Consider the following 18838-nt stretch of genomic DNA (forward strand, 5'->3'; position numbering starts at 1 on the left):
CCCAAAGGATTGCTCGCCATTTTGTTAGCTTTTCTTGCACGTCTGCTATGGCCGAAGTCCAAAGATTTCTTTGCTTGCGTCTTTTTTACGTGGTCCAGTTTAGAGGTGTAGAGTGTGCTAATGTAAGCCCAAACACGAAACGGCCTGGTCTCGGTGAAACGGTAGCCCAGTTTGTATATGAAAATGCAGCCTCAATTTGTTTACGAAAAGGTTGTATTTGCTTCTTATTCCTTCCCATCAGCTGTATCCTCGTGCATTGCATTGGACGAATTGTTTTTGTAATTTTAAAATATTTAGTTAATTAACATTTTTAATAAATAAATTTTTATTTATCAGATTTTAAAAGTGAAAAAACTTTAAAACATAATTTTTTATATTTTTTATTTAATTAAAATTTTAAATAAATCATGAAATCCATTTAGTTTTCTTTTTATTGATAAATTTAAAAAATGATTCAAATAATTAATGAATAAAATTATTATTCCATTAATATAATTAAATATATATTAATTAATTAAAATTAATTTATTAAATAAGAAAAAAATTCTAATAAACAAAATATTCGTTACATATATGTCAGGTGTTATTTATATTTTATTATAATAAAAAAATTAAGTATAATAATTAATAAGTAATATAATAAATGTATGAATTGTTTTAGAAGAAAATCACTAATTCCTTATAGATTTTTACAACATAACTTTAAATTTTTATTAATTTTAAAATATAATTAAATTTTTATAATAAAATAAAATAATTAAAAATTAAAAAAAAATAAATAAACACTTAACATATAAATAAATTAACTTATAAATGATAAGCATCACGTGGCAGCAGCTGATATTATCACCAAGTACTACGTGACGGTTTCAAGGAAAAAAATATAAATAGATTTATAAGAAGAATTAATTCAACATAAAATATAAAAATATAAAAGTTTATAAAATATTTTAATTATATAAATTAAAATTTATGTATTTAATATTTACAAAATTTTAGTTTTCTTCGAAATAAATTTTAATTTTATATTTTTTTACTTTTAAAAAAACTAATTTTTATATTTATGTTTAATTAAAATTAATTTTGCACAAATTTAGCGTCAAAATTACATTCTGTCAGTTTACTACTTTTCAAAGCTTTCCTCTGAATCGCGAGATCAAATTTCAAGCTGAAGCACCCGTCATCACACTCTCCCATTCCACCAAAAACCCCCCAAAATCCTAATTTCCATGAGTAGTTCAATTCCGCTCACTTTCACATTCTTCAAATCCAAAGAAGTCATTTTCCTTGTTCACAAATCCCTTGTCCACCGATAAACCCACTGCAAATTCCCATCCCAAATTCTTTCCCAGATTATTTTTCTTTTTCTCCAGTTTTTTGGTCATCGATGGCGACGAGAAACCGAACCATTCAGTACAGAAAGCACAGGGATGCAGTGAAGAGCGTGCGTGCTCCTTTGTCATCGTCAGCGTCAGTTTTGGGTGGTCCGGTTATTGAAATGGTTAACACTTCGTTTCTTCGTTCCAAACGTGCCTCTTATACTCCCCTCAGCACTGAAGATCCCGGTCCTTCTGGGTAACCCCTTTTTTGGTTAACTATTCTCTGTCCACTACCATATATGAACTTGGTTTATGGGTCTTTGTTTTGGTTGCTTAGTCCTGATTATTCTATTTGTTTATTAAAATTATAAGGAAATAGGCAACTCTTTCAATTTTGGCCATTAATGCATCATTCATTTCAATATACCTAATTATAGTAGCATTATGAGGAAAATGTTTTTATAATTTGCACCCATCGTTTCTATGTTGGATAATTTTGTAATTGTATTGTTGAGTATGCTGATTCTTGCTTCATGTCGGTTGGTTGGAAAGAAATAATTTTGGGAATTTCTGTTTGCTGAAAAATTTCTAGCTCTGGAACTTCTTAATTTTGCTCCTACATTTTCCCTTCACACTTCGTGTTCAGTTTTCGTCTTTGAAAATGTGTTCTGAAAATACAAACGCGTCTTCATTTTGAGAATGCCATTTCCTTGGTACAGTGGTGACGCCTTTACAATTGGTTTACCACCGGCCTGGGTGGATGATACTGAAGAAATAGCTGCCAATATTCAGATTGTCCGAACCAAAATGGCTGAGTTAGTCAAGGCTCATGCGAAAGCTTTAATGCCTTCCTTTGGAGATGGCAAAGATGATCAGCGAAGGATTGAGGCCCTTACTCGAGAAATAACTGATTTATTGAGGAAATCTGAGAAGAGATTACAGAAACTTCCTGCAAGTGAGTCTCCTGAGGATTCAAATATTAGAAAAAATGTGCAGGTATGGTTCTGTTTGGTTAATGTGAACTGCATTCTGTTTCAATAGGACGTTATGATGCACTAAATTTCAGAGCTTCATTTCTTATATTTCTGTACTTCTGTTAATGTTTTAGGCCCTATTGCATTGATTAGTTTTCCTGCTGTAGTGCAACTGCTGATTCTTATTTTGCAAATTGTTTTCTTGCTAATTATTTTTACTACTTTATATGCCATTACTTTACCAACCTTCACCAATGGCTCCAGACTTCATGCATTTTAGGATGGTCTTGTGCTTATATGTTCAATATCCTTTCTGAAGATTTTTAGTTGATTTGAGATTTCTCTCTTGCCACAGCGTTCTCTTGCAACAGACCTTCAAAACATTTCAATGGATCTTCGGAGAAGACAGTCAACATACCTTAAGCGTCTGCAGCAGCAAAAAGAGGTCTGCATATGCTCACACATGTACAAATACGTGCATCCTTGATTAACATAGTTACATACATGTTACTAACAAGGAAAATATAAAGTCAATTTGTTCTATTGGAACAAGTACACTCACTTGGCCACCTTGGGTTTCTTGTTATATAATCTGGAACTGGCTGCTCTTTTTGCTGTGGTTTTATGTTGTTGTCTGCTTTCAGTGGTTACTATTTACAGTAGTATTTTTCTGTTCTTATTTCATACAATATTTATTCTTTTGGTGGTTTAGGGACACGATGGGGTTGACTTCCAGATGAACATAAATGAGAACAAATCTAGATATAAAGATGATGAATTCAGTGACACGGTATGCTCCTTTCCTTTTATAGCTTACAGTTAGTAGGATCTACTTGATTTCTGGAATTTTTTACTTATAAAATTAGTCACTAGATATCCTTCCTCGAATTTTTCTCTATATATCCTTCTGGATATGTAAAATAATTGATTTAAGTCTTCCTTCTGTCAAAAAGTTTGTGTTCTGAGGATTTCGCCCAAATGTTGGGGGTGGGACCCACAGCCCAACATTTTCTCTTAAAGGGTATCTGCTCTGGTTCTGGACTTTCCTTCACAACTGTTTCTCTGAAAAACATTGGTAAACTTATGTCACTCAATTTGTTGGTTCCATGGTTGACAAATCCAGGATTTTGATCAGCACCAAACAATTCACCTAAAGAAGAGTGAACATTTAACCGAGGAAAGGGAAAGAGAGATCAAACAGGTATTAAAATAGATTTAATTGATTTTTTGAAGTGGATTTTTGAGTTCCCCTGTAATTGTTGTAATCTCTCTTTGTAGGTTGTGGCATCAGTGAATGAGCTTGCTCAAATCATGAGGGATCTGTCTGTCCTTGTGATAGATCAGGTTTGAGCCTCAAATTTATATCGTCATGTGGGTAGGTTTATCAGTTACAGGTAGAGGTGTTAAAGAAACTTATTCTCTCAAGCAGGGTACAATTGTTGATCGGATAGACTACAACATTCAGAATGTTGCTTCATCAGTAGAGGAGGGCTTTAAACAGCTGCAGAAGGTTTTCTGTCTTTTTCTTTCACATAAAACGAGTGGGCATGCACCACATGCACACACATGCACATGCTCATATATTTTTTTTAAGAATATGTTTTTTTGCAGAGGTTTAATATGTATTTTGCTAAGAACATCCATCTATATTTATGTATTCGATTTTAGTTGGGATTTATTGGTGTATACTGAGCTGTTTGCGCTAGCATTAGAGATCAATCGACCAATAATCATGTTGTGTATCCTGGAATTGCAGGCAGAAAGATCGCAGAAGAAAGGAGGGATGGTGATGTGTGCAACAGTGCTTGTTATTATGTGTTTCATCATGCTAGTCCTCTTGATCCTCAAGCAATTATTTTTGTGATCATGTTATGTTTGTTAGTGATACCTTAGCCTGCTAGCTGAACGTGGACCTGCACATTTTGAGGGTTGCAAGCTGACTAGGAAGTGTGTAACTTGAGTTGTGGGAAACCATATGCATGATTTTTCATCATAGTTTTGCCATTGGCAAGAATATATTGCCAGCAGCCCGAGCCTTTCTTTCTTTGCTTTTACCCCCCTTCCTTTTTTTTAAAAAGAAAAAAAATATATATTTGTATTTTTCTGTAGGTCTACAAATATAAATTTTTGGTGTCAGGCTCCTCGGCCTTTTCTTTAAGGATAGCCTTATTATAACAAATTTCTCTTGTAAATATCTTTTAATGTAATAGAAGTAGTCGACTTCTTACTACAGATAACGGTGTCTTGAATTATAGATGGTTGATTGATGAACAAGCTGATTGTGAAAGGTATAGTTTGAGTATGGCCCCGGATATGCGTTACTTGCAAAAGTGATGGGCATCGTCTTGGTAGGCCCTGAGTGTTCGAGGAGGCTTAAGGCCCATTAGGAAGGTTTGAAGGCTAAAAAAAATGTTTTTTTTTTAAAGTTCAATTTTAGATGTTTAAAAACAAAAATTACTTGAAAAAATCTTATAATTGTATTGTTTTTAGGGGAAAAAAATAAAACTTAAGTTTGGATTAAAATCTAATATACTCTAAGGACCCATTTGGCACTGTAATGAGAGGAGAAAAAGCAGGTTTGAGATGAAAAGTATTTTTTCAGACTGTTTGGTTAAAATCTCAAATTGAGTTTGAACCATTTCAAACTCTTGTTTTGAAAAGCAGCAAATAAGTGCTTTTTCAGAAACGCAGGTACGGAAAAATGAGGGCAGCAGATTTTAATAATTTTTATGGATAAAAATAAACTTAGATGTTATTATATTTACCATTATACCCGTGTAAAAGCATTTCATTTTTTTTTTCTGAAGAAACCCTTTCGCTTTCTCCTCTCCTTCGTCTCTCTCACATCTTCTCTCTCAATTCATAAACCGAATTGAATCTAGCTTTAAATTTTCTTTTTCTACACTGGAAAGTTGAAACCATTTTTAGTTTAGATGTTTCTATATTTACTCATATTTACTAACCCTAAACCGAATTGAATCCAAATTTACTTTGCTTCGCCTGCAAACCATGTCTTCACCGTTCATTTTAATGGCTTCCATTTCTTTTCTACACTGAATCGTTTAGAAGCTCTAGGGTTTTTGAGAATTGAAATTTTGGGATTTTTTTTTTTTTTTTGCAACTCCACTCTCTAGCCTCTAATCTCTCCTTCTCTTGCAGAAACCTAGTCGGTAACTACAAGTCTTCCATTTCAGGTGAGTCTCTTATGATATAATACTCTTTATTAGCATCTGCCGAATCTGTTTTAATGGTTAGTTCCTAATTTTAGTAGCAATCGCAAGTACTGGTTTATTATTGTTTTCCTATTGTTTATTGTTCATAAACTGCAGTTGTCCTTATGAATTCCTACTTGCCCTAGTTCAAATCAACGAAGATGACTCCTAAATAGTTTGGTTTGCTCTGTTTTTGACATCAAGATGGTTTCTCTTGTGATTGTTATGCTTTTCATTATTTAGAGTCTATTAGGCTTTTTTAGAATTAATTTTTTAAACTTATGGCATCTTGCATTATGAGGAATGTGGTTACTATTGAGTTATATGATGAAGTTCAAAGTCTTTGAGTTCTATTATAACTTGAAGAGATTTTGCGGCCATTCTATTATAAATTATAGGGCATATGGATATGGTAAAATATGTCCAATGTCATGTTGAGCTTGTAACTGATTTTAGTTTGGTGAGTTTGACCAACATGAATAATGCTCAAATTCTTGGTTGCTAGATATCTATTGTCATTTGCATTGAAAAATTATTTGTAGAAATGGCACTACAACATACATTAAGGTTCCAGAATTTGTTTTCACCTATAAAAGAGTATAAATGAAGAGGTTTTCTTTGACAATGGGGCATGGGTATATTATTTCTTGCGTTGCATGGCCATCTAATCCATAAATGACAATGGGTATATTGTTTTCTTTGATAGTATTGATGAAAAATCTAACAAGGGTCCCTAAATTCACTCATAAAGTTTGTTTTGCTGATGATAGGTGGTGTTTTGATGCAGCATGTTTGTTTGTCGTTCCCAAGAATTGCACTTGATTTCTATTATGCAGCAAGGGATGCTATACTTCACTATGCAATCTCACTTTACAAATTGGAATCATTGGAAGAAGGAAAGAGTATTTCTAAACCAAAGTTGAGAACCGATGGTATAATATGGATGATGTTATTGTTGCTTGTTAAACTGTGGAATGTTAGATATTTGAGCTACTGAAGGGATCACGTATCTAATCATGTATCTTTGCAAGGAAAATTGACAATGAATTGAAGATTTGAGTCTCATTCTTTCTAGAGTCTGATGGAGAAATTGAAACATGAGTGGTTCTTTAGTAATCATTACGGAGTATAATTCTAAACTACTCTTTCCCTAAATTGCTTTTGTCCACTGTAAATTGATAAATGCACAAAGTTCTAGAGGTTTTAACCACTATAACCATGTATTAGTTGTTTCATCAAAGAGAATTTGTGTTGAAATGAAGTTCTAGCAAGTCTTGGCATTTATAGCATCATCAATCTGGTTATTAGTTGTTCTAATCAGCACCATCATCTATCTTTTCATATTTAACAGCTTTTGTTATGGTAGTATATCAAGTTGTTGAATGAATAAAAATGATGCATCTTATGGGTGACTTGTGAAAAGCAGAAACTTCTGTGCTGTTTTATTGGATCAATTTAATTACATTTAGATCTTATAAAAAAAAAATAGCAAGTTGTTAAAAAAAAAACCCTTGGTGGAGAAACATTTTGTTAATCGCCAATTATTATCATTTGTAAATATATTTGATAATTGTTATAGATGTTTATTAATACTTCATCAATTTAAAAATATTTAGTTATTAAAAATATTCATGTGGAAAATAATTGTATTGCAATCAAATATATAAAGTAGGAGTGAGCATTCGGTTCGAATCGAACCGAACCGAACTGAATCGAATTAAATTATAAAAATCGAATTTTAAATTTTAGAAATTGAATCGAATCGAAACGGGTGAAAAATTGAATTGAACTGAACAGCTCTATTTTGGTTCGATTCCATTTAAACCGGTCGGTTTTTATTTTTGATTAATTTTTTAATTTAGACTTTATTTTCAAGTTATTTGGTCTAATTTTGACTTTGGTTTGAACCTAATAACCATTAATCAATGAAATTAAACAATTAATATATATATATAATTAAATATAATTCATAAATTTCCCATAAAAATAAATCAATTCAAAAATCGATTCGGTTTGATTTAGTTCAATTTGAATATAAATTACTATTCGGTTTTATTCGGTTTAACCGATTTTTTTCTCTTCAAAACCGAACCGAACCGAAATAACCGAAATTTTTATAATGTAAAACTGAACCGAACTGAACCGATTAAATTTTAAAACCAAACTGATTAAACTGAATTGACTCGGTTCGATTTGATTTTTCAGTTTGAACCGAATTTTGCTCAGTCCTAATATAAAGTACTAGTTTATAATTATTTTGTAAATATTAGTGAATGGTTTTATTGATGTTTGTTAATATTTTACCAAAAAAATAAAATTAAATATATTTTATTGTATAAATTAAATATTGTTATAAAAAATTAATAGGAATAAATAAATGGTTGATTGTTAATAAAGTTAAAAAAATATGCCTATAGTTATTAACCGTTTTGGTCATTTTGCATGTATCAGCATTTTAAAAAGTAATTTTAACCAAATGCATATCAAATGGTTTTTTTCATTTAACAGCAATTTTTTATTATGTTACCAAATAAATAAATTGCTTTTTCAAAATAGCAGTTTTACAAATAAGAGTTTTAAAACAGCAATGGAAGAATGCAACAACAATGCCAAATAGATCTTAACTAGTATAATTAACAAGTTTTTATAATAATAGTTGTAACAGTAATGCTAGATGAATTTTTAAAGATGATGGTTGATAGGAATATTTTACCTCTCATTTGCAAATAGAAAATTGCGATTCTATCAAATTTCCTATTTTTTTCCCTCACATTATTAATTTTTTACGATCAAAATAACTAATGCTTATTTATTAATAAAACTATTTTATTTTTAACAAATTTTATTATTTATTAAATTTATTTATTAATTTAAATTTTTATATTTATTATTATTTCAATTTATTAAAATTTAATTGAATATAATTGTTTAATTGTAATTATATTTTAAAGAATATATTTTTTTTTAATTAAAGAGGATAAGTAAATTGACACTAAAATTATTTGATTTAATTAAAATAAAATTTCAGAAAATAGTGTTGTAAATTTTTTTATTGAAGAAATTAATTAAAGTTTAACAAAATTTAAATTAATAATAAAAAATAATAGTAAATAAAAATATAAATTAATAAATTATTTTAATAATAAACTTAATAAATAAAAATTTTATTAAAAATAAAATAAATTTATTGATAAATAAGTATCAATTAATCATAATAAAGTAAAAGTAAGAATCTGAGAGAGAGATGAAGAAAGAAAAGAGAAAAATTGTTATTATAGGCTAAAAAGATTTTTTTTTTTAAAAAAATAAGAATTTTATTTTTACAAATTAAAATTAAATAATTGAGATAAAATAATTATTAAGCTTATGTAACAACCCATATAAAAAAAAAAAAAAAACTGCAGAAACTTAAAAACAAAAAAAATGCAGCACTCCCCCCCCCCCCATTTCTCTCTCCCCGACTCCACTCTCCCCCTCACTTTCTCCCTCCCATTTTCGTACGGCCAAAGACGGTCTTGGCGAGGTACCGTCGGCCTCCCCCCGTGTCGGAGCAACCACCAGACGGCGGCAGCACCGAGCAGGAAGCAGCAGAAAGAGAGAGAAGGAGAGAGGAAAGAGAGGAGAGAGGGAGAGCGCGCAGCAGGGGCCCGACTTCGCGGCGTCGCCCCGGCCAACTCCGGCGGCCATTTCCGGTGATTTCAAGTGCCACGGACTCCCAAGATGATGAACTTTCAGATGAGACCAGTGGCACCCCGTTTGGTGGCCGGAGGAAAGAGAACCGGCGAGGGAAAGTTGGAAGAAAATCATATGGGTTTCTCGGTTTCCGATCACTTTTCTGGCGATCCGACCGTCGGATCGGAAATCCGAGGCCACCGATGGACTCAGGACGACGAGATCTTCGAGATAGGACTGGTCCCGCTCCGATCGGACACTGTTTGAAAAAGGCGATAATCGGACGGTCCAGATCGCTTGGTGAGATTTTCGAACTTTTTCGGTTTCTAAAATTTAAAAATAATTTTATGATAATTATTAACAAAATTTAGACTTAAATTAGGTGCGATCGGATCGAGGATAGCTCACTGGCGTCGGGACTGCATTTTCAGCCAGATCCGGCTGCCCGACGGCCCGTCTCAGAATGTGGTCAATATTACAGTCAATCCTAGCATTTTCAGACGTTCTGGACGCGTTCCAGGTGTCAGAATTGGCATAGGTAAACCCGAACTCCAAGTTGCTCATTTTCGACGAATATCGATTTAGAATAAAATTCATAAAATATTCGTGGATGATCGAAAAATTATAATTCCTTTTGCAATAGTCTTATAATATTATTAAGGGCCGTGGGGAAAATTTTTAGAATTTTTAGAGCTTGTTTGAGTGGATTTTTGAAAAATGTCAATTATAGGGACTAAAACGTAATTTTTAAGATTTTGAGTATTGTCTGATTTGGAGGGCCCAGGAGGGGCCATGTGATATTGATGAGATGTGATTGTGGGAATTGAGAATTTAGAAGTGTTGTTTGAGCCTTTTGCAAGTTGGGTAGGTCCCAGGTATAGGGGAAACTCTGCCGGATTTCCGGCATAAATTAAGCTGTCTGTTGCCTCTTTAGAGTTTTATTCTAACTTAGTACTAATAAATTTATAATTTAATTATTAGGTGATCGAGATCAGCTATTTTTAAATCAATGACCAAATTAGTCATCGATTATCTTGTGAGTAAAATATTAATTTTAATTGTAATTTCACTATTATTATATGTTCAAGCATGCCCATGCATCACTTATATGCATATATTTATGTAGTTAAACCTTAGGCACGATTTATGTTGCATTCATAACTGTGAAAGTGCCATGTATGTTGTTGTGGTAATTTGGAGCAGTGTGCGTGCGTTGGCGTGCGTGTGATGTGGTGTGGACTATGGATAGGACGGGTAGACACGGCTTGAGTTCTTCGCTGGGACCCGGTCCTTCGGGGTAGACACGGCTTGAGTTCTTCGCTGGGACCCCGATTTGGTATTTAAGTGGAAGTCCGAGCTGAGTTCTTCGCTGGCACCAGGTTGGATTTAAGAGAGCTGTATAGGGGATCAGCTCCCATATATTATGATTGATGTTACAGGGTGCGTGAGTGCTCCAAATTGCCTTTTTGATGTTATGATGTGAAAATGTTGTTGATGTTGCATTTCACTCTACAGGGTGCATTAGTTTTAGATAGTTATAGAGATTATGGTTAAAATTGATATTTTACTCTCTGAGTCGAACGCTCACTCCTGTTCAATATTTTTCCAGGCCACAGGAGGAGTTATTTTACAGAGCAACCTGTTTTCTTCCTCGCAGGTTTAACGTCGATTATTTAATTGTTTTACTATCTTTTCTAAATTTAAAATCTAGAACTCCGCATGTGTTAGAAATAGTGTGGACCTTGGTAGAGGTTGTGTTAATTTAAATTTTTGAGATTAATAAATGAAGATTTGTATGGTATTTAAACAGTTTGTAAATGAGATAACAGGGTTGAGCTGGGCTCCCCTGATTTTAGTTTCTGAAAATTTCTGGGCTAAGTTGGCCTGAAATGAAATTATAACAGTTTGATTTAAATTATTTTATATGCATATTGGGCCTAAATTGTGGGCCTGGTTATGGATTTGAGGAATAGTTAGGCTTACTACGGGCCTCGGGGGCTTTAAGCTGGCCCAGGTCCTAGTGCCGGTCCGGCCCATAGGTTGGGTCGTAACAAAGTTGGTATCAGAGCTTAGGCTCCAGATTCATAGGGAAAAATTATCTAAGTGTTGGGAAGAGTCTACTAGGAGTCACATGCGGAGTATAGGATTCTGTTTCGTCTTTTCCTGTAATTCTTTATTTCTAGATTCTACGTTATACCTCGGGAAATATAAGATTACCTCAGTTAGTGTCTTGATTTTCGTGGAGTACACTGAAATGTGAAATAGAGTTAGTAGACATGTGAGGTCTATCATGAGGATACGTACTCCAAGAAATATTATATTTTTGTCAGTATGGGTTTAAATGGTGTGCCCATTTCGTGTAAGGCACGACTACATAAAAGTGAGTCTTAAAAGTACAGTTGCCCTAGATAAGGATGAGGATACCACTACTGGCAGTCATCAGTAGATGACCCAGTCATAATAAGTTTGTGATAATAGAAGATTCAGGAGAGATAAGAAATTAGGAGACCTATGCATCAGACGTATCGTAGTAACTATACAATGTTCTCGATGTCCGCTCTGTAAGTGCAGATTATAAATCGACATGAGATTATTGTGTAGAGCTGCGTACTTCCCTGTAGTGCTTATGATGAGGATGTTTGCAGGCAGTCTCTGTTTTGGTACAGTAATACCATAACAGAGTTCTATATCTGCAGAGGAGTTGGGAACTCCTAGTTAGGGGTCTAGAGTTAGAATATTGAGAGGTCACAGTGGGGTGATAACTAGAGTCAGTGACTCAGTTACCCTAGCATGAGCTAGAGTTACAATAAGAATTGCCATCAGACCAGAGGTTTCAGATTAGTTGCAAAGTAAAGGTGACACCTATAGAGTGAGATTATCTAGTGTTCAGTATGAAATTTTGGATAGTTTTTGCAGTATGACAAACATTTGGTTAGAACTTAGTGAGAATAGTATACCTTGTGTGTATCAGTATGAAATAAAGTACAACCCTACTACCTAGGGAAAGTCGGAACTATGAATTGATGATTCACAGAGCTATAATATGATAGGAGAGTCATTAATTTGACATGGTTTTGGGCAAGGTGGTAAATGTAGTATCTTTGTTGCAGCAAGTTAGGGTATAGTCCTATCTTTTCAGAAGGGATCGAAAGTTATTACTAATAATGGTGACCAACAAAATAGTGCCCCAGATGGGACTGTAGAGTGTGGTAGAGAGAAGTTGGCTCAGGTATCCTGCGGAGGATGCAAGTTCTATTATAGGAATCATATATAATCAGATCACGATGGATGTAAATCCTTTGAATTGGATGACGGGTTTGGGTGCCCGGAACCTTAAGTTTTGGCTAATTGAGTAAACATGGATAATAATAATAATAACAAATAAATAAAATTACTACAGAATCAGTTCTCGAGGTGGTAAGGGTATTATGTAAGCTAAAGGATAAGAATAGAGATCATACAATAAAAGTATGATGTAATTTCTTTGAGTTCATTTATAATTTCAAATTATTCAAAACAATAGTATAATCTAATTATAATAGTGTTAAGAGTAATAAATTAGCGAAGATAAATCACAGAAGGCCAATGGATAAAGAAAGTGCAGAATGAAAGTTTGGACAATTGATTGCAGATGCAATATAATCTAAATGCTAGTGGAAGTGCTAGCTAGAGTGGTCAAAAGACCAAATCTGAGTAGCACAGACATATGATAACGCGATAGAGACTCTGAAAGATATAGTTAGCAAGTACAGCTATTATGTTAGGAAGAAGAATGGAACCAGGGATAGAATAGTCAAGTTCTATTTTGGGTAAGACAAAGGAAATAAATGAAAAGACAACCTAAAGAGCGCATAATAAAAGGAACAAAGTTAAGATATAGGATAGGCTAAGTGTTATTCTTGGCAAGGAGAATGACAAGGATGGAAAACCCAAAATGGGACCACATTAGTGAGAAAAGTGATGGAGGTATGGAATACAATAATAATGAGTAAATGTTAGAAGGTGTGCGATGATATTGCGGACTATCTAATTAGGTAGAGAAAGAGAAGTTAGTAAGCAGTAAGTTGAATAAAAGTCAATCTAAGGGATCAAATAGATATGATGAGAGGAAAAGAATGATAGATAATGACACAGAGACATTAGGTTAGACTTTTGAGATAGTGAGAAGGTAGTTAGAGGTTCGTTATGAATATCAGGCAAACGTCTTTAGTGTGATCAACAGAATCACTTTGCAGTGAAGCAATAACGACAGAACAACAGTAAGGGTAGAACGAAAAGTGACAAGTATGGGTGGTAATAAATCACTAGAAAGTTCAAGGATCAAATTAATGACCATAGATAAGGGTGGAATTAGTGTTGGAAGAATCTATTAGTGAGAGAAATCCTTAAGGAATCAACAAAAGTTAAGGGCACAATATAAACTATGATAGATATGAATCATAGGTCAAGTATAAGTAAAGTTAATAAATTATAAAATATTATGTCAGGAAGGATAATGGTACGGTAAAGGGTTCATGCAGATGATACCTTATAGGTAGAGCACAATTGTGCTAGGAGATAATGAAATTTGGAGAGAAAAACCAAGAAACATAGGTTAAACGTTATTATATGGATAATCGGGCGTAGTTGAATATAAGTGGATATTTTTCTTTCTTTTCAAGTTTAGCTTGTGCTATTGGTTCTGGAGGCTTATATAAGGAACAGAGACTGAGGTAAGGAGACCTAGTTATTTGAGAGTTTGGTAGGCACCAACTCATATACAATTTCCTGATATGAGAATGACAGTAAGTGCACACCTAGTGTTAAGTATGAAAGGACGATCAGAATAGTGACAGGAGTCAAATGGAGTTAGCTACCAAGGCTTGCAATTGTTTTAAACTATGAGCTAGAGGAAATACTAATTGTGGATGAGTTTTAATAGATGAAATTGTTGCTGATGGGTAATTTGAGGTTGAAGTTTAGAAAGCTATAGGCAGTATATGTGATTATATTAAGGAGAATGAATACATGAAGTATTTTGTTTAGAATTAAGGCATGGCACACATTTCCCACAGCCGTGTTAGTTCAGATGGAACTTATAGTTTCTGGAGCTCCTATCCATTCAGGATGAGCAATTTCCTACTAAGGCTGGTAGGGAATGATAATGTTTTGATAGTTAAGTTGGAAAAAGGGGATACAAGAAAAATTTTCTATGGTTAATTACAAGTGTTACAAAAGGTGAAGACTGTGCTGGTAGCAGTAAATCGTAAGGTTAGAATTCCCGAAGAAATAGAACTAGTAATCAAGATAAGACTAAGAAATAAAATGAAAGTTAAAGTTGATGATGGGATGAACATCCTTAAAGGAAAAGGTGTAAGGGTGAAATAGGACTAAGATTAATGAATAAGTACAGCAGGTTGAAAAGATATCAACAATACTAGAAATAGGAAAAAGGAAGTGGATAAGATCCAAAGGACAAGAAGAAAGCTCGGTAGAGCTAGTTATAATGATGAGGATAAGAAGGGATAGGTATGCTAGGAACACACCAAGAGATGTTTAAAACAAGTTATTATGAGATGATAGATTAAAGGAGTAGTAGAGCCTCAATCTAAGTGCCAATGTGTCAGAAGTAGGCCACATACTAAGAAGTTTTAGGAAGAAGTCCAGATATTCTCATTCCAAAGGAGGAGTGAGAATCGATAAAGTCGCATGGATTGAGTTGTCAGGGAATATAAACACTTTTGTTACCTAGAAGGAGAGACCCAGTTCACTTTCCAATATTGATAAATGATACACTTGGCCCTTGGAGGAGACTCCACCTGACTGGTTACATAAAATGGACAGAGGTTGGTCTAAGTACCTTAGTAATGACACAAAAGGAGATTAAAAATTTGAAATATCATGGGAGTGAGAAGATTTATAGGTATTGACCACTGAGGTCATAAGACGAGTGAAGATCTCGAACAGGATGCCTAGATTAGGTGCTACAGGAAAGCTACTCATAAGATACCATGGAACAAGGAACATAAGTTATGTCATTAGGGAAAACAGAGATCATTGAAACAAAGGAATGAGGACTGAAATCATCAAGAGACACGTTAGGGCGTAATAAAAGTGAGGTAAGCGCCAAAGTTAATTAAAGTTATCAGATATCAAGTCGAGAGTAATGGAGTTATAATGAATACCTGAGATGACAGAAGAATGGTTAATGAATAGCCAAGAGATAAGAGCATCTCTAGATAGAGATGATGACAAATAGGACACCATAGTAGAATCAGAGAGTAATAGAATATCATATATAATATACGAAGAGTTTGAAGAATAAATGTTTTATCAATTTCTACATAGCTGGAGGAGTAATTATTGTGCATGTTCTAATAATCTTCTTTTCCTTATCTCTTGTTTATTCGAAAATTCGAGGACGAATTTTTCTTAAGGGGGGAAGAATGTAACAACCCATATAAAAAAAAAAAAAAAAAACTGCAGAAACTTAAAAACAAAAAAATGCAGCACTCTCCCACCCCATTTCTCTCTCCCCGACTCCACTCTCCCCCTCACTTTCTCCCTCCCTTTTTTCATCCGGCCAGCATCAGTGCCGGCGAGGTACCGTCGGCCTCCCCCCGTGTCGGAGCAACCACCAGATGGCGGCAGCACCGAGCAGGAAGCAGCAGAAAGAGAGAGAAGGAGAGAGGAAAGAGAGGAGAGAGGGAGAGCGCGCAGCAGGGGCCCGACTTCGCGGCGTCGCCCCGGCCAACTCCGGCGGCCATTTCCGGTGATTTCAAGTGCCACGGACTCCCAAGATGATGAACTTTCAGATGAGACCAGTGGCACCCCGTTTGGTGGCCGGAGGAAAGAGAACCGGCGAGGGAAAGTTGGAAGAAAATCATATGGGTTTCTCGGTTTCCGATCACTTTTCTGGCGATCCGACCGTCGGATCGGAAATCCGAGGCCACCGATGGACTCAGGACGACGAGATCTTCGAGATAGGACTGGTCCCGCTCCGATCGGACACCGTTTGAAAAAGGCGATAATCGGACGGTCCAGATCGCTTGGTGAGATTTTCGAACTTTTTCGGTTTCTAAAATTTAAAAATAATTTTATGATAATTATTAACAAAATTTGGGCTTAAATTAGGTGCGATCAGATCGAGGATAGCTCACCGGCGTCGGGACTGCATTTTCAGCCAGATCCGGCTGCCCGACGGCCCGTCTCAGAATGTGGTCAATATTACAGTCAATCCTAGCATTTTCAGACGTTCTGGACGCGTTCCAGGTGTCAGAATTGGCATAGGTAAACCCGAACTCCAAGTTGCTCATTTTCGACTAATATCGATTTAGAATAAAATTCATAAAATATTCGTGGATGATCGAAAAATTATAATTCCTTTTGCAATAGTCTTATAATATTATTAAGGGCTGCGGGGAAAATTTTTAGAATTTTTAGAGCTTGTTTGAGTGGATTTTTGAAAAATGTCAATTATAGGGACTAAAACGTAATTTTTAAGATTTTGAGTATTGTCTGATTTGGAGGGCCCAGGAGGGGCCATGTGATATTGATGAGATGTGATTGTGGGAATTGAGAATTTAGAAGTGTTGTTTGAGCCTTTTGCAGGTTGGGTAGGTCCCAGGTATAGGGGAAACTCACTTGGATTTCCGCATAAATTAAGTCATGCTGCCTCTTTAGAGTTTTATTCTAACTTAGTACTAATAAATTTATAATTTAATTATTAGGTGATCGAGATCAGCTATTTTTCTGCGTCCAGCAGCCAAATTAGTCATCGGTGTACTGTGAGTAAAATATTAATTTTAATTGTAATTTCACTATTATTATATGTTCAAGCATGCCCATGCATCACTTATATGCATATATTTATGTAGTTAAACCTTAGGCACGATTTATGTTGCATTCATAACTGTGAAAGCGCCATGTATGTTGTTGTGGTAATTTGGAGCAGTGTGCGTGCGTTGGCGTACGTGTGATGTGGTGTGGACTATGGATAGGACGGGTAGACACGGCTTGAGTTCTTCATTGGGACCGGCCTTCGGGTAGACACGGCTTGAGTTCTTCACTGGGACCCGATTTGGTATTTAAGTGGAAGTCCGAGTGAGTTCTTGGCACGGCAAAGTTGGATTTAAGAGAGCTGTATAGGGGATCAGCTCCCATATATTATGATTGATGTTACAGGGTGCGTGAGTGCTCCAAATTGCCTTTTTGATGTTATGATGTGAAAATATTGTTGATTTTGCATTTCACTCTACAGGGTGCATTAGTTTTAGATAGTTATAGAGATTATGGTTAAAATTGATATTTTACTCTCTGAGTCGAACGCTCACTCCTGTTCAATATTTTTCCAGGCCACAGGAGGAGTTATTTTACAGAGCAACCTGTTTTCTTCCTTGCAGGTTTAACGTCGATTATTTAATTGTTTTACTATCTTTTCTAAATTTAAAATCTAGAACTCCGCATGTGTTAGAAATAGTGTGGACCTTGGTAGAGGTTGTGTTAATTTAAATTTTTGAGATTAATAAATGAAGATTTGTATGGTATTTAAACAGTTTGTAAATGAGATAACAGGGTTGAGCTGGGCTCCCCTGATTTTAGTTTCTGAAAATTTCTGGGCTAAGTTGGCCTGAAATGAAATTATAACAGTTTGATTTAAATTATTTTATATGCATATTGGGCCTAAATTGTGGGCCTGGTTATGGATTTGAGGAATAGTTAGGCTTACTACGGGCCTCGGGGGCTTTAAGCTGGCCCAGGTCCTAGTGCCGGTCCGGCCCATAGATTGGGTCGTGACAGCTTAAAACGATTAGTGTTGAAAAATGATATTATCATTCGTCAAATTAATGTTTAGTAAGTTTTGTAATGCAAATTGAAGAAGAATAAAGGCATTATTACAACTCCTTATGTTAAAGAACAGTAAATGAAATTAAGTTTGTATTTATATAAAAATAAATAAATAGTAAAGATGTTTTCCCCTTGGCCGAGGGCAATGCAATAGTAGACAAGCCCCATGGGCGAGGGCAATGCAATAGTAGAGTTTCTTATGCAAAGTAATAAATGAATTTTAAATTTCTGACTTGTAGTCCAACATATATTTAAAAGCTAGGAAGCCCAAGCTGGTCCCTTTTCTTGTCAATAGTCACAACTGCCATAATCCCTTTTTTGCTGGGTTTCCCTCCTTTTCACATTTGAATTAAGTTATCTATCTTTACTTTAATTCATAATTATATTCAGAACCACAATTCAAAAGCCTTATTTAATTCTAAATTTTTATTATTCATATATAATTCAAAATTACCAGTTACAGAAGAAAAAAGAAATTTTACTAATTAATTTGAAAAAAAATTACTAATTTTTTATAATAAAATTGGGTGTTTTAAGTAAAATAATTATACTAGCCTTTTTGTTAATAAATATGAATCTGTACTTCCAAGAACCTAATATGCAGTCCCCATTGCTTTTCACCTCAACGGTTTTATATTCAAAGCAGGGAAAAACCCCTTTTGGCCTTAACCTTATGACTTTCTTCTTCGTGGGACCCCGTTAACGTGTCACATCTGCAACCTGACCGTTTAATTTAAATATGAAGCGTCAGATCTATTTCCACGTACGGTCCTGATCAGCCGACCGTTATAATTAATTCCCCAGCCCCAAATTCATTCACAAATTCAAATTGAAC

The 18838-nt window shown here is 34.6% G+C and overlaps 2 protein-coding genes across 3 annotated transcripts; both read left to right on the forward strand.

Annotated features, from left to right (window-relative positions):
* The first annotated feature begins 1113 nt into the window (after positions 1-1113).
* Positions 1114-6570, forward strand: LOC110659256 (syntaxin-42). Of its 2 annotated transcripts, none has more exons than XM_021817133.2 (10): positions 1114-1575; positions 2039-2315; positions 2649-2738; positions 3006-3083; positions 3417-3494; positions 3572-3637; positions 3723-3803; positions 4050-4984; positions 5453-5487; positions 6276-6570. In XM_021817133.2, the coding sequence occupies exons 1-8, from the start codon at positions 1388-1390 to the stop codon at positions 4155-4157; spliced, it is 966 nt and encodes a 321-aa protein (XP_021672825.1). In that variant the 5' UTR covers positions 1114-1387; the 3' UTR covers positions 4158-4984; positions 5453-5487; positions 6276-6570. The 2 variants fall into 2 exon arrangements, with proteins under 2 accessions (XP_021672825.1, XP_057995133.1); XM_058139150.1 differs by having other exon boundaries at positions 6293-6570.
* On the forward strand, positions 6187-9832 carry LOC131177976 (uncharacterized). Its single transcript, XM_058143162.1, has 4 exons — positions 6187-6190; positions 6276-6481; positions 9015-9477; positions 9560-9832. Exons 1-4 carry the CDS (start codon positions 6187-6189, stop codon positions 9760-9762), a joined length of 876 nt encoding a protein of 291 aa, XP_057999145.1. The 3' UTR covers positions 9763-9832.
* The last annotated feature ends 9006 nt before the right edge of the window (positions 9833-18838 follow it).

The sequence above is a fragment of the Hevea brasiliensis genome, chromosome 2, assembly GCF_030052815.1.
Source record: "Hevea brasiliensis isolate MT/VB/25A 57/8 chromosome 2, ASM3005281v1, whole genome shotgun sequence".
Classification (NCBI taxonomy): domain Eukaryota; kingdom Viridiplantae; phylum Streptophyta; class Magnoliopsida; order Malpighiales; family Euphorbiaceae; genus Hevea; species Hevea brasiliensis.